Source organism: Lichenostomus cassidix, chromosome 10 (assembly GCF_008360975.1).
Source record: "Lichenostomus cassidix isolate B80296 chromosome 10, HeHo_3.0, whole genome shotgun sequence".
In the NCBI taxonomy this organism is placed as follows: Eukaryota; Metazoa; Chordata; class Aves; order Passeriformes; family Meliphagidae; genus Lichenostomus; species Lichenostomus cassidix.
Window position 1 is genome coordinate 5,223,824 of NC_139491.1, and position 15,891 is coordinate 5,239,714.

Sequence of the window (15,891 nt, forward strand, 5' to 3'; positions counted from 1 at the left end):
TCTTTGGCAGCTATAAAACAGACAGAATGAAGATGGAAAGCTATTCATCCTCTGCAGGGCTCAGCAGGCTCCCTGATATTGCTGATCCTGGAGAGCATCATCTGCCTGACCCCAGGGATGCTCCCTGGCTGGACAGCATTGCCTCACCCACTCAGAACCTGACCCAAGCATTTTTACATGGCTGCATGATTCGGAACAGCCCACCAACGTGGAAAAGGGAAATCATTCCCAATGGAAGATCACATATTTTCCAGGTGGCTTATTCTGCAGATTCAGCGTTATTGCAAAGGGTTTGCCTTCAAAGTCAAAAAATTGCCTGTGTACAAGTCTCAAAAGCAAATCAGTAAGTGGAAGGAGTGGGATAATGGAGGCATTTATCTCTGAACAAAGTCACAAGTTGGATTTGCATAGATCCTGGCAGGAATGCCTCTGACTGTGAAGAACAGCACATGTCACGGTATGGCCACAGCAAAAATATAACTCAAAAAGGAGGGAAAAGCAAAGCCCCACTGGGTAGAAACTGAATAGAAAAACTCACTTTGCTTCTCCTTAGCTCTAGTAAGCAACAAATATCAGGAAGCTCGAGGAAGAATTTCCTGGACATCTATTCCTTGGTATAAATCGAGGTCTAAATCTAGACTAATATGCCCAGAAGTTCCTGTTGAAGGAAAAAGAGAAAGAAAAAAGAACAGAATATAGGGGGAAAATTCAGCTGAGTTTAATCTGAAGAGTGTATCCATCACCAAAAATGATACAAATCAGCTATTACTGGATCATGCAAAGGCAACTCCACTACCTGTGATCCTTCCTTCACTTTCTAAACCTCTTTTCAGCCCAGCCTAATGAATTGTCAGAACTGTCAGACAGCTCCAAGGAATGACAAATGTCTATGATTTGCTGCTGCTACTTTGCTGAAAACACCTGATGTATATAGTCCTGAAATCCTCTGTTTTGTATTAAAGGCAAGGGTAAGCTGAAGGAATTGGTGTACATGTAGAGTTATTTTCTTTCCTTTTACATAAACGTAGCTTAAGGAGACGAATATGATAAAAGTTCAGGTTGAATATTAAAGTACTCCTAAATCAGGAAATGTCAAAAAATAAGGCAGAAAATACAGCCTCAACCACGGCCCATTTTGAACATTTTGCAATCCCACATTTAGTTATATTATTTAATATTATATATAATAACTGTCTCTGACTCAGTATAAAACTTGAAATGATATATCTCCATACTTGCATGATGTTTTGTTAATCAGAATTATAGATAATACAACACAAAGCATTCTAACTCCACAAAGAAATTGTTTGACACACAATAAGATCAGTCAAATAATTAATCTGACAAATATCAGAGTTTGAGCTATACAGGCTCCAAACATTTATTAACTTGCAGCCAGATTCTGTGAACATTTGTCATTGACTTAAATGGGTCTAAGATTTCACTTCTTGACGAGTGACAGGCCCTGATGGGTATTTAGTCATTTCTGCTATACCAGATTGGCACTGTACTTAATACATTTGCTAATTCTGTCATAGAACTTACTCTCTATAACATTCCCCTGCATCTTCCCTAAAGAAACTCTTGTGAATCTGTCCTTTCAATAACACATACAGAAAAACATAGTTTTGAAAAACAGACAGTACAAGTCTTGCCTAATTAGTCACTTGTCCAGCACTGTAGTGCATTTAGAAAAAGCTCCAGTTGACTGGGAGAATAATTTTTGCTGCTTCAATGCTTCTTAGATAATATTTTCACAACAATCACTTTGTTTGTATGACTTTATGGGGAAAAGAGAGAGACACAACCATGGTACTATCCTTGAAGGTAGCAGACACTGGGAGGCTGATCTGAGCAAGGTTGAGAGAGTCACAAACTGTGTTTGTCAGCTGAAAGATTGGAGACAAAACACTGAGATTGTAGAAAGCTGAACCAAATGTGTAGGAACCAAGTGGAGCTGATCCTTCCTTTCACTGTCACAGGGTGAGGTTTACTGTCACAGAGTGAGATGGCTTGGGGCACAGGCCAGATTCAAAACACTGCTAAAGTAGGAACCTTAATGAGAACTATGTCATTTTCTTGTAGACCACCTCATTTCTGCATTGGGAAGAAAAAAATAACACTGTTTGTAGATCAAAAGGCACTGCAGACTACTCCTCTCCAAGTGGGCACAATGATCTCCATGAATGGTAGAGCCAAGGGTGATACTTCAAAGATGGAAAACGAGGTTAAGCTAGGTCTCAATGTTTTATCAACTTTATTAATGCTTCAGGCTCTCTGCAAGCCAAAAGCATCCTCAAGTCTTATTTCCCGATGAATCAAGCCTTGTCCAAAAAGAAAGTACTTGCCCAACCCTTGTAAGTCTAATTAAAGGGAGGGTTGGGAGAAACAACAGCAAAAAAAGCCTATAAAATTTTTAAATTGATTAATTGACTCACATGAAAGGCTGCAAAATGGAAAGCCCCTGTGCTGTGTGTCTTATAATAAAGCTCCCCTGGCACACCCTTGCACAGCTGCTGCATTGGTGTGGATGTCTGCAGATGATACAACATTGTCATCTCTCTGGATATCATCCCAGTGAACACATTCCTCCTCAAACCACTCCTGTGAGCCTCCCTGTTTTACAGACAGGGAGCTGAGGCACAGAGAATCCAGCTAAAGACCTCCAAGGCATCAGTTTGCTGGCACCTACTGAAGTCCAGAGAAATCAAACCTCTAAACAGGGGTCAAACACTGGAGAATTTCATCTGGGAGGCTTTGCCCTCGGCGGTCAGTTCCAATTAATCAGGGGATGGAATACATGTCCCCACGTGTGAAGTGACTGGCTAAATACTGGCATCCTGCCTCCTCTCCCTGTTGAGCAGACGTGGGTTTGGGCCAAGCCTGCCTGAGTGAAGGCATTGGGCTGTCATCCCCTGTGCTGTCACACGGATGGGACTGTCTGACCATCTCTGCTGCTGGAGAACAAAGGGGAATTGCTGTTTTCTCAGCTACCAGAGCTGAGCTCCCACAAGCAGCCTCAGCAAAGGGCAGCAGGAAGCTCTGAAATACTGCAGGTCCCACAGACCCACTGCAAATGAAGATGTGTATGCCCAGGCAGGAGGAATAATGAGAAATATATGCCGAAGAGATTACTGGGTTTCTCTGTTAGATTAACTCTAGTTTGACAGTGGTTGGGTTTGGGAAATCCTCTATGATTTAAGAATAAGAATTCTTCTCTAAGTGGCCTAAAACTCACTGCTATATCATCACTTGCTGTTGTCAAATAAATAATCATGCGAAATCAGCTGCAGAGAAAAGTCTGCTGTAGAAGAGAGTTCATGCATGACATATGATATATCTTTTCACAGGGACAGATACATCTTTCTTACAGCCAGCATGCAGCTTCCTTCACTGCACCTTCCCTCCCATCCAAATCACCTCAAATAAATGTGAGTTCTGCTGTGTTCACAGTAATTCCTTCATTTTTAAACACATAATGGAAATGTATAACTAGTCCTCATAAAAATTTATATCTCAATTCGTCCCTTTAATTTATAACAGGCCCTCCAGGCAGTTATTATTCAAACATTAATAAAATGCCTATGGATCACCAAAAGCATCAATTTTCAGATCCACCTCCCCTCCTATTTGTACATATATAAAGCCAGATTACAGTTAATGCCACTTCTGTGTCTAACAACAATTACGCCTTTAATAAGATAGGAACAAATGATATATTATCTTAATCATGTTAGGAATTTGAGTTCTTTCCATGAAACAAAGTTGAATTTTTTATGCCCTTTATGACAATTGTTACTTAACAGCCTATGTGTTTGGATATTGCAGTTTATGCAAATGTTCATGTTCTATAAATTTTAGATTTATCTCCATTTATCATTCCACATGTTCTAATATACAGACATTATGGTTTAGCGTCTGACTCTGCACACAGTCTAAAATATGATTAGGATACCTTTCATTTATTTATAACATGGAAAAAAGGATGGGGGGGGAATAGCTGTTGTGGAGGCAAGATCCTCAACTTCCATAAAACCATGTGCTGTGCAGAGCTGCAAAAACCATCTTAGAATTTGGTCTTTCATTTACTAAAACAGCTGAATTTCAAAGGATTGAGGTTTGTAAGGGAACTCTTCAATCTGTGCTCTAAAATCAGGCACAAGTTCATTGTATATCACACTTTAACAACCCTTACTCAGGAGAGTAATTATGGCTAATATGAGCTTTCCCATAGAGAGACAACGAGACAACTTGCATGCACAACTATTTTTGGATTGAAGCCATTTAAGAGGATCATTAGGATCGTAAAGATTTGTAGGAAAGAAAACCCTGGGATTTTTCATTTTTCTGCTGGGAAATTTAAAGCTTCTTGAATTTGGAGAAGAGAGTAAGAAAAGTAGATCCTATGCCATAGTTTCATTCTGCAAAAATCACAACAGTTGGATTGACCTCAAAGAAACCACAGCAAATTATGTAATTGGAGAAGCTGGACCTTTGCATGATGTGGGGAAAAAACCCCTGAGAAAATACAAAACAAGAACCCCCCCAAAAACTAACTACAAAACCTCACTCAAACCTGAACTCTAAAGAAGGTTAAATTTACTTTTAGATTTCATCCACAGGAACTCGCAGTGATGTTTCCAATGTGTGCTGAGCTAAGGGGGAATTACCAGGAATGCAGAAATGGTTGTGGTTTCTTTACACCAACACAGTGACAGGCAGGAATTCAGCTCTACCAGCCTGCCTTCATGACAGAACCTGTGTTGCAACCAGGCTTTGGCTGTCCAGGAAATCTGTCTGCTCTGGAGAGCTCAGCATTGATCTGGAGGGTTTTACTGCCTTATCTCCCACCTTGCCAGAGGGAAGTTCCCATTCCATCCCCGAGGTGTCTCTGCATTTCCCAGACAATGCAGAAAAAGCTGATGAAGACCCAGGGAGGGACCAAAACTAAAGTGAACCCCATTAAGACAGGAGCTGCCTTCCTGTGTGTTTCATTATTAATACTGAGTTCAATTACTCTGATTTCTTCTGTTGATGAATTAGTAGCACCAGAATCAAGTCCCTGGCTGATACCCATTTGTCTTTGCTTATAAGTGCTAATGTGATCCTGTTCCTTTAAAATCAAACTCCTGCTTCAGTCACTTTACATCTTTGCAACACTAACTGTCTTTTCACTAATTGGTTCTGTGTAAATGAAACAAGCTGAAAAACACTGTGGCACCAATAAATATTAATAAGTTATTGTTTGTTTTCTTTACCTTGCTTATGAATTCATACAAAGACAGTGCTAAGACATTAACTCCAGTCTATTAATTGCCACCTGATAATTGCCACCTGATACTTTTCTCCTGGATAATTAGGTACCCATTAGTTCTAATCAAGTAGTTACTTAATTATTGCAGTAATTAGTCTAATGGACTAGCAAATTGAAGCTTTATCACTTTTGGATACTTAATGTTCCTGACAGAGTACTTCACAAGTGTCAGGGTTCCTGATTCAGCAACCTGCCATGGATGAACCCCCTGCTGCCATCTCCACCCCACCCACGCTGCTCCCTGGACACACACAGCACAACTTGGCTCTGTGCAGCCAGAGGCAACACAAATTTGAGCCCCCTGTTCTTTCTCCTTCCCATTCCCACCCCTGCCTGTTGCCTCCCCTCCTGTGCTCTTCCTGCTCAGCTCACTCCATGCCAAAAGAACTTTGTTGGGAAATTAAATAACATCTTGGCATGGAGATCACATGCATTAAGGCTGTACAGCAGCGTGAGTCAAAGAAAGGAGCTAATGTTGGCAGGTGTGGGAAGAAAAAAGCAACTGTGAGGGGAGAAATAATAAGGAGTGTTCATGAATACTCATATACAGCCCTGTTTGGAAAGGACAAGGGAGAGGAGCAAAGCAGACTGGTGGTAAATGAAGGCTTGGCTCCAAGGTCTGGGACTGGTAATAGGTCTCTCTTTCATCTCCAACTTGGAGGTGCAAATATAACAGAGATTTTTAGTGAATAAAAAATATGGAAAGTCTTTTTTTTCTGCCCATGGCCTCTGCATCACAGAGTTGGTGGACAAGAGGTCATTTCTTTGCCCCATAGTTTTATAAATTAATATCATACTTCATTCTTCTACAATATTCCACTGAGAAAGGCATGTGAAATGCCATCCTCAGCCCTGTGCTCTGTCCGTGTCCTCATCCAAACAGTCCTTGTGCACTGTGCTTGCTTTTGGATACTGTGTTTGAGATGGATACAACACTCACAGACATTTAGAAGAATTAAATGTGAATTTATCTCTCCCACTGATCATCTGATGCAGATTCTCTCCTGTTTCTTCATGTCAGATTTGTATCAGAATTGATCATCAAACCCTTTGGCAAGTGTCATCTGCCCCAGATGCTGCAATGTGTAACATATAAGCATTCATTGTACTGGGAAGGGGAAAAAAGATTGATCCTGACCAGAAATAAAGAGGCTAATTCCATTCAATAAATGCTTGACAACTTGCTAATGATTAAACTACTTCACATATGTGGTAAGATTATGCATTCTGAAATAGATGTATTTATCTTCCTTGATCAGATAGCTCATGTTTCCATTGCAGTCTCAGATATTACCCAGAGAAACAAGCTCTGGAACACATCCTGGGTGGGTCCTGCTGGGTTTCCAAACAGCCAGGTACCTGGGTCTGCTTTTTTTGGATGGCAAGGTACAGGCTGGTGGCACTGAGGAGAAATGAGTGGTGTTCACCTGGGCTTTGACCTACAATGGAACTGGAACAAGGGCAAGTTGTGGGTCAGATGCCTCTTAGGTGTCAAAAGCTGTGTAATTTATAATTTAGGTTACCACACAGAGACCAGAGTCCCCTAGTCTACCATTTAATGCACACTTATAGACCAAATTAAACTCCACAACCTAGAATCCTCACAAGGTGTGGAATTTATTTTACTTGCTGACCTCTCCTCAGTATGTTCATACTATCAGAGCTGACAAGCCAACAGTTTTCAGGGGAGACAACTAAATTAGTAACTTCATCCCTCCTAATTCTTCTCACTGCATGAAAAGCAGTGTCCTTTTACAGTAGCTCTGCACTCTTACCCAAAATATGATCAACCATGACAGAGAGGTCACTGGCTCCTCAGTTTTCTGCCACAGCTCCACATGCATCCATCACAACCAGCTGGGGATGTTTCCTCTGAAGTTACTCATGAGGTAGCAGTCAATAAAACCTTATGCTGCTGCTGGAAAATCCTGCCACAAAACTGCTTAAACACCTGTGTGGGGCCACTGAGCAATAACAATCCCACACATCGAAAGCAAAATTAGGCAAAACATATTTGGCCCATTAAGAAAACACATTGCTTGAAATTGCAGTGCCCCAGGATGCCTAGATCTTGCTCCTGGTGCTGGCTCAGGAGGAGAGGGCTCTCAGGTCTGTTCAGCATGAGACCTGGATTGACCTGAATACAGGTGGCTGAGACCACTCTCTCTGCTGAAGAAATCTGGCAGAGAAGCTTTTGATGGTGAGAAAAAGCAACATTCTTGTCCATCAATAGCCACAAGGTGTAAGTGGTGCTAAAAAATCAACAAAGCCACCTGAGGAAGGCAGAAAACCTTGGAAAATCTGTGTTGCTGGATACATCTGGGCTCCTGAGTAGTGCAGGCACCCAAGACAATACAGGAGTCCCTCAGAGAGCAGGAAACACTGACAGCCTTGTCTGATTCCCCAAAATTACTTGGACTTCTCTGGAAACAACCTTGGTGCAGAGCCACTTCTCCATGAGTGTTCCCCAGTCCATGAACTGGCATTTGGAGGACAGAGGGGACAGGCTGGACAAAGGGGCAGCAGGCTGGGGGGACTCACCATCAAGGTCTCACCCAAACTGTGCCATCTCTGAGGCTGAGCAGAGACTGTCTGTCTCCAGCACTATCGATCCTGCACAAGCACTAAATTCATTTTAAGGATGCTGAGAGACAGCGAGTAAACTCTACGTGACAGATGTTAGTCACGTTGCTTAATGTACTACTCGGAGGTGTTCAGATGCTTTTGTGATGAGGGTGCAAATAAAATCAAGGCAGAATAGAGTGAAACAGGCTAAGAAAGGATTTTTAGTTTTGCAAAGGTAAAAAATGGGGTTTTTAGCTTGAGGGGGAGTAAGTATCACAGTATTTTTCCCTCTGGACCTCACATCATCGATTTTCCCTCTGGATCTGACTTTGAAGCAGACTTTTAGAATTCTTCAGAAATGATGCTGCAACAAGCAAATTAGAAGACAAACCAAAAATACCTTTATGGTTGAAAATACCAGCAAAAACTGTCCAATGATTATTGAGACAGATGCAGAACTCATCAAGGCAAAAGTGTTTGGAAAGCCTACGGTGGTGTTGCACACAAAAGAAAAGAGAAAGAACCCCCAAATAATAAAGCAAAATCTTTTGTAGCCTTTCACCTCTTCTCTCTGTGCTGTTTCCAGCACTTCAGTTCACAGGCTCAGTTGCAATCAATTTCATCTTGTAACAATTCAGCAGTTTAAGATCTCCATAACAGTTTAGACCACCACTGTTCCATGGGCTGCACTGCTTTTGGAAAAGCCTGGGGAGGAGCAAAGGGAAGGAAGAATCAGGCAGGCAAGCTGCTTCCAATTTGTCTATCCAAAATCTAAGATCTTTTTATGGGGTGTGGATTAATATTGGAAAGGTCTTAGTCTTCACCTCTTTGAGGAGCTCTCTGAGTGCTTCCTTAATGCATTTTGCCATTTTCTTGCTTGGAACACACTGAACAAAATGCCAGCCCACAGGATGCAGGGGATAAGACAAGATCCAAAAAAATCATTCAGCTTTCTACCACTGAATAAAGCAGGGCTGTTTGCCTGTGTGGGAAAGTCAGCAGCAAAAGTATCTCCAGGGTGACCACTAAGTGGTTCTTCTTGAGAACCTCTGGTGAACACCAAATGCAAGACACCTTTTACAAAAGCAATAGGGATTTTGCCTAAGAGAGCCCCCTGAAATGTGAGTGAGGGGATGCTGCCATGGTCAGTCTGGCCCTTGTCCCCTTCTCCTGATGGCCCTGAGCAGCCACATCCTGGGAAGAGTTTGGCACCCAAGCAATTCAGGGGCAAAACAACACTCAAAAGCAGTGGCTGGCAAGCAGCATCTGAGGAAAGCAGAGTGATTAATTACTTTGGAAAGACACCCCAAGCTGTGACTTCGTCCAAGCCATGATTTCATCCTTCTGGCCATCACCAGGCAGAGAGCTGGGAGGAGCAGCATGCACAGCAAGGATGCAAAAAGCACAGCAATCCTAATTTGACCTCCCAGAAACAGCTTGGGGGTGTTGGATGGCCTCTCACTTATCCTCTTAGAGCGGCAAGTTACCTGATTTCCTGCTCACCCTGCTTTCCTCCTCTCATTTTAGTCATCCTGGTGGAGCATCAAGAAGGTCTGAGGGTATCTATGATGACTGATCACTCTGAAATTTTTCTGTATGGGTGGTTGAACCCCTGGATTTGGGGATCTTTGCTTTTTTGTTGTGTTTTGGGGGGTTTTTACAGGTTGTTCTCAGCTGCCTGTCAGATGGGGCCATGATGAAACCCAACATCTTGCAGAGACATAAAATGGAAAACAGGCAACTCATCAGAAAAGTAGCAGCTGTTTTACACCATCGCTAAACAAAATCATCATACACTAAAAACTAGATTTAGCAGTTTAAAAGAGCTACTAACGCAAAATTAGCTGGAGACAACAGCGTGGTTTTGTAACTGACAGTGCTTCACTCCAACGCCCTAATTCATGCAAAAACAACTTAGGAAACATTAAACGGCTGATGCTTTTGGAAAGGGGAAGAGCATCCACTTTCAATGGCTGCTTAGGAAGAACGTGCAGATTTATTACATCATCTTTTTGCCTTTTACAAATTTTAAATAAGAATTGTGTCAAAACTGCCACCTCTTAAATAACAACGACGCTATAGTCCTCCTGACAGAGGGAGATACCAGCTTTTATTGGCAAGTCATTTGTATTTATTGCAGGCTGAAAGCCAGCAAAAAGGTTGTGCAGAACTTTAACGGTGAATGAGATGGAATAAGAAGGCCTTGAGCACTTTGGATCATCAAATACTTCAATAACTGGATATGGCTGTTCATACAACCATAAATTCATACTCATAGAGAGGATATAAAGACACAATTGCCATATGAATGGACTTTCTGTTGCCTTCTGGAAGCTCCTCTGTGTGTGTGATCTGTGCTAGATACAGGTGCCACACAAGCTTTCCTTTGGCCCTGCTGTGTTTCCCATTGAGGACAAAAATTTCCCCGTGTTGTAGAAATATCCTGTCCATAACCAACACGTCTGAGGGTTAGAAATCTCCCTGGAAAAAGATTCAACTGATCACTCTTCTACCAAAGGATGGGTGGCTTGGCCGGAGGTCTGTCATCTCATAACAGTGAAGGGGTGACTCCTGATTGCTTGGGACTGGATTTAATTTGTCCACACAATTACTAAGATAAGGACTTGGCTTATTTTTCCATGAAGTAGCTGCCCTGCTCTGCCTGAGGTGCTTCCCTATCTCCCATATTGTCAAGTCCCTTCATCTGTGTGATCTGACCCTGCCTGTCTTAGGGCATTCTCCCATTGAGTCCCATCAAAATCCTGCCTGAGGGAAGAATTCAGGGCTGGATAGAGAGGGAAAAAGGAATAAAGTTTTAGCCAAGGTCTGGCTATTTGTTCTGTGCAGACAAGTTGTGGCCCTGAAGAAGTCTTTTGTTTCCTAAAAAATTGTGAGGGTGGGAGCATAAAAAATGCCCTGTGCTTCAAGGGTATTTTTATTTAGATCCTACTCTTCAAAAGACTATATATAGCAGTAAGAGTCTAGTTGCAATCTAAAGTTTGAAAAGTTGCAGACTCTTGCAGACAGTCTGATGGATCTAAATTTTTCAGCTAAACAACATCTATGCTCTTGACCTGAGACCTAGATTTCACATTTCAGGAATTAAATGAGCATCATTTTCTAAAAGACATTAGACCAAGGCTGGGCTATCCAAAGGATGGCTTCACGATTTAGATGGAGATGTTGTCATGTCAAGGAGACTTAAAACCTGACATATCTTTTTTCTATTGAAAAGCCAGACCTAGTTTGTTAAACCACACTGTAGCTTCTCATGTGAAGGAGACAAAGGAAAAGTGGAGGTTTTTCTGGATTTAACATCTCTTACAGGATTGTCTGCAGGGCATACAGATCAGCACCCCAGAGGATCTGGCCTTGCCTTATATTGCTCTGTTCCCAATTTATCCTAAGACTGTGCCAAAAACCTGCCAAAATATAAAGGAAATATTTGTGACCTCTGCCAAACTGTGAATCTTCTGTGTCTGAGATACCTCAGATGCTTTGATTAGACTGAAGGAGTTGAGCCTGAAGAAAGGGGAGTGAGAAAGGAAAGGAAAGCTATTCCTTACCTGCTGCTGCAGAACTCAGGTGGGTGAGTGCTCATCCTGCTTCCATGCAGAAATCCTGTTTTCTCAGGAAGGTGTTCAACCTGCTTTAAAAAAAAAAAAAAAAAAAAGATTAAAACAAAAAGTAAATTGTGATGCAATCAAGTAAAGGAGATCTTTCTCCCTTGAAAGGGCTGCATTCAACCTCAAGGAACTGGAGCCCTCACTTTTCTTTTGCTGCAAACAGAAAAACTCAAGCTGTGGCTCACAGGTACATCCCAAAGTGGGACCTTCAGCCCCTACAGCCACCCAGATATGCCACTGCTGCAGCCCTGAGGGGACAGAGAGAAAACCTCCTGGCATGCAAGGCACAGAGCCAGAGGAGAGATTGAGTGATCTTGTTTCAGATCAGATGGATGGCTCTAAGTGACCTGTAAAGACACTCCCTGAGCCCTGAGCCACAGCTTTAAGAGCCAAGACACCACTAGCACGTCTGAAGTAGTTATTAGTGACTGGAGTAGCACTTGTCAACTGCGACTTCAGTTTCAAGTAATAGTTTAACAGCATCAACTAGAAGAAAGGTTATATCTCAGTGTGTCTGGTGTGCTGCTGACACTTAAAGGAAATAATTGGTAGACTTAGAGCAGGGCCAGAAGCCAGTGGTAGAACAGGGGAGGAGGTTGGGCACTTGAAACAAAACTCAAATATCATGTGATACAAGAGCCAGCAATCCATCCTAAGCCCTGGCATAAAAAGTGTGAGGAAGCTGTAACCCAACCTGTGCAAAGAGCTCTGTTCTTGCCACTGGGAGCTGGGTTGCTGTGATTTCTGAACTCTACAGCTGCAGTTTGCTGTCCTGACAGGAGGACAAAAACATGTTGCCCCTTGCAGTTGTTGGCCAGCCTTTTGGAAAGCACATGTAATGCAATCTCCAGCTGATTTTTGGCTTCAGGTCAGCCCAAGAGAGAAAGAGTGTGTGTGTGTTCATGTGTGCTGTGGAGAAGGCAGGAAATTGTCTGGAATGAACTGCACAGTCTCATTTTACCTGGACTTGGGCTGTGTGATGCTAAAATAGAGGAATTAGCATGCAAATCCAGCAGTGCCCTGGCTGTCATCACCTTCCAATTAGCTGCATTTGATTTTGGTGGGCGCTGAAGGATTGTGTCAGCAGGTGAGGTGGGATGTCTGAAGGGTGCTCTGAGGGTGCTGTGTGTGCATGTTTTTCCCCTGTGCTGGTGGCTGGAATGATGCTGGCCTGCCAAAATAAAAGCACTGCTGTCACTCACGGGCCAGAGGAACTGATTCTGCTCTTGGTGACCTTACATTTCTGCAAACATTGGTGTAACAACCACAGCATCTTAGAGTATCCTTAGTGGGAAGGGAACTACAAGGATCATAGAAGTCCAACTCCTGTTTGATCCACCAGTTATCAAGGGCAAAGCATGGTGTCTCAAACACAGGTTTTGGAGCATTGTTTCTGGTTCCTGTCCCTTTCTGCTGAAGATCTGAGGAAAAATCTTCCTTTCCGAGAAGGAAGCCAAAACAGCAACACATTGGTCATGCTGATAAGCTGGGGAAATTACATTTACAGAGCAGTTTTGAAAAATATGCATGTGATCCAATTTGTTCAGAAAAATAAAGAATGTTTCCACAGATAAAATCCAAGTAATTCTAAACCTCGGTAAGAGTTTCAGTTGTGTGGAACACCAGGAAATTCAGCATCTTTTCTCTTTTTTATAACTAAAACTGAGAAAGATATAGGCACATTTTGTAGGTAATAAATTAGAAGGAAGTGAGCCAGTTGAAAAAATTCCTTACATTTGAAGCCCTAGTAACAAATATGAACTCCACACCATGATAGAAAATAAAAGAGAGTGAGGCAAAAGGGCAAGATTTTGTGGAGAGAAAACTGGAAATTCATTGTCAGCTTAAGATGACAGCTCACCATGAGTGAGTAAAAGTCAAAGGCCTGCATGAAATCTCAGTTTTGAACAAAAAGAAACAAGTCCAGAGTAGACTTGTGAGTCATTGTCAGAGCAGTGATGCTTGAGTTTGGATATGCAGATAAGGCTGCCAAGAGAAAGCTATGGGAGCAGAATGGGAGTAAGGATTTTTATTTGTGAAGCGAACATAAAATTGGAGGGTGGGGAGATGATGCAGAGCCTGCAGTCAACCAGAGCAGCATCAATAGAAGACTGAGACCTGGGTGCTCAGAAGGACAGATTTCAAAAAAGTAAGCAGTAATGCCAAAAATTGCTAATGGGTCAAGAGGCTGCAGCTGGCAAATTGCTATCAAGTTTTGCCTGAGAAATACAGAAAGGTTTTGTTGAGAGTGATTTCAGTGGGATGTACAAAGAAGGTGGAGAAATCACACTGAACAAGCCTAGATAGGAAAGGGGGCAGGGTTTCCAGAGAGGAAAACAGAGACAGAGAGAAATTATTTCAAGCGGAATAGAGCATTGTATTAATGAGAGCTGGAGAACACAGATGAGTGAGAGGTTCAGTAGCATGAGAGTTGGAATGAGAGGGGAAACTAAAGATCAAGAGATGAAATTAAACTTCTGGGTTAAAAGGGTAAGAAAAGGAGAAAAATGTTTGTGACTGTGACGGGAAAGGGGGAAAGAAGGGCAAAACAACCTGATTCATTTTTCTCTTCACAAAAATAAGCAAGAGCCTGTACACTACTGTAAACAAAGAGGAGAAGGGGGAAATTGAGGAGGAAGTAAAACATGCATTTGGAAGAAGATATGAGAGATGAGGACCAGGGGCTGGAAGAGAAGAAAAGAGAAGGCATCACCAGGAAAGAGGAAGCAGATAACTCAGATGTGGAGGAGAAAGTGAAGATGGAGTGGACCTGATAACTGCACCAGTGGAAGGCCAGGATGGGACAAACCTGAGGGCAGGCAGCACAATATATTCCAGATCCAGCTTGACCTGCAAAAAGATCATTGAATTTATTCTAAGGGCAATGAACAATGGGAGAAGAATTTAAGCTACTGTTAATAACAGCATAGCCTTTAACTGCAACAAGAATACCAATGATACTCTGAGCTATACATCTGTTTCTGTTGGGTTGGATTATCCTAAAAGAGAACAAAGAAGCCAAAAGAAGCTTAGAGTCCTGCCCTTTGGCACCTACCCCAAATCAGGCCTGCACATCCACCCTGTGTCTCCCTCAGACTGAGAGTTTCTGTCCTTGAAATGTTAAACTCATTATCTGGTAGGTGTGGACAGTCTTGTGTATCACAGAGCCAGGAAGAAATTTTACATCAGTATGTCACAGAGAGGGGAAAAAACCCCCAACTCCTGAGAAATGTTGAGCTTGCGTGTATTTTTGGCAGAGGATACCAGCCAGACATGTCAGCTGATAGCATCCATAGCGCTGGAAGACTGAAAATGAACTGCAGCACAACAAACAGAGATTTCACAACTGAAAGCAGCACACTGACATTTATATTAGCTCTCTTTGACATGACCTGATGAGCTGGGCTTGGCTGGAGCAGAGCCTGTCACAGCAGCCACCATCCACCCACTTCTGGTCCAGCTCTCCAGCCCCCCTGCCCTGTGCCTTCCTCACCCTCCTGGAAAAAAGGGATGTCATGCCCATCCTAGTGCTCTTTGTTGTGGGAAGGTCAGATCCTGGGCCAAATGCTCAGCTAGTGAGGGGAGGCAGGGCTTTTACCTTGTTCTGATTGAGGGGACCTTGTGGCAAACCATGGCCACCAGCCAGTCAGGAGGGCTTGACAAGCTCCATCTAGAGAAGAAAAGCAGAGGTTCCCCTCCTCCAGGCTATTCTGCACTGACCAGAGTGACTCCTTTGACCTTGGTGGAGTTACCTTGATTTACCTGAAGGAAGCAGCAGACTCCAGCCTGATAAATCCCGCCTGGTTTATGGCTTTGCGTAGGAGAGAAAAGGAAGTTTGGACCTGCAGTCCCCAGGGCTACTTTGGGGGCTGACTGTCAAGGTGTGTTTTTTATTGTGTGTACTGCTTGTCTGATGATAGGAACTAAATTGAGAAGAGGCTCATTTCTCACAGGCCACTGAGCAACCAGAATGTGCTAACTGTCATACGTAGGAAGCACTCAGGTGTCGGGATTGTCAAGAGAGAAAGTGCAGTGCTTTTTATTAACTGCAAGAGCAATCAGCTCTGTCTGGGTCTGCTCAGTCTTGTGGAAACACATAGTTCACACTGGGCAATGCTCAGAGGCTTAACACAGGTATCAACACTGTGCCTCCGGTAATAACTTCACATCAGAGCTGTTGCATTACAGGCTGTTGCATAGTCACAACTGTACTTGTGGTGCTTGGTAGTCTGATCCCTTGAAGGCATTTGCTAAGCCTGAATGGGCTGAAAATTGCAGGACTCAATTGCATATTTAGAATGGATTTTGTCTTGCCCTCCGAGGTCTCACACGGTGTGTGCAAAGGCTGTGTGAGCCCCACTGCCTGGACTGGTGCCCTGCTCAGGG

General features: G+C 42.9%; 1 protein-coding gene across 1 annotated transcript in view; it reads right to left on the bottom strand.

Moving 5' to 3' along the window:
• Positions 1-15,891, bottom strand: part of LOC146432607 (uncharacterized) — a 42,636-nt gene that overhangs the window by 7,944 nt on the left and 18,801 nt on the right. Inside the window, exons 4-8 of the mRNA XM_085070387.1 lie at positions 14,315-14,355; positions 12,467-12,676; positions 11,446-11,525; positions 9,367-9,432; positions 539-658 (exon numbers count right to left, since the gene is read on the bottom strand). Of these exons, the coding sequence (XP_084926513.1) occupies positions 12,536-12,676; positions 14,315-14,355 (182 nt within the window). The 3' untranslated portion in view covers positions 539-658; positions 9,367-9,432; positions 11,446-11,525; positions 12,467-12,535. The remainder of the gene's footprint in view (positions 1-538; positions 659-9,366; positions 9,433-11,445; positions 11,526-12,466; positions 12,677-14,314; positions 14,356-15,891) is intronic.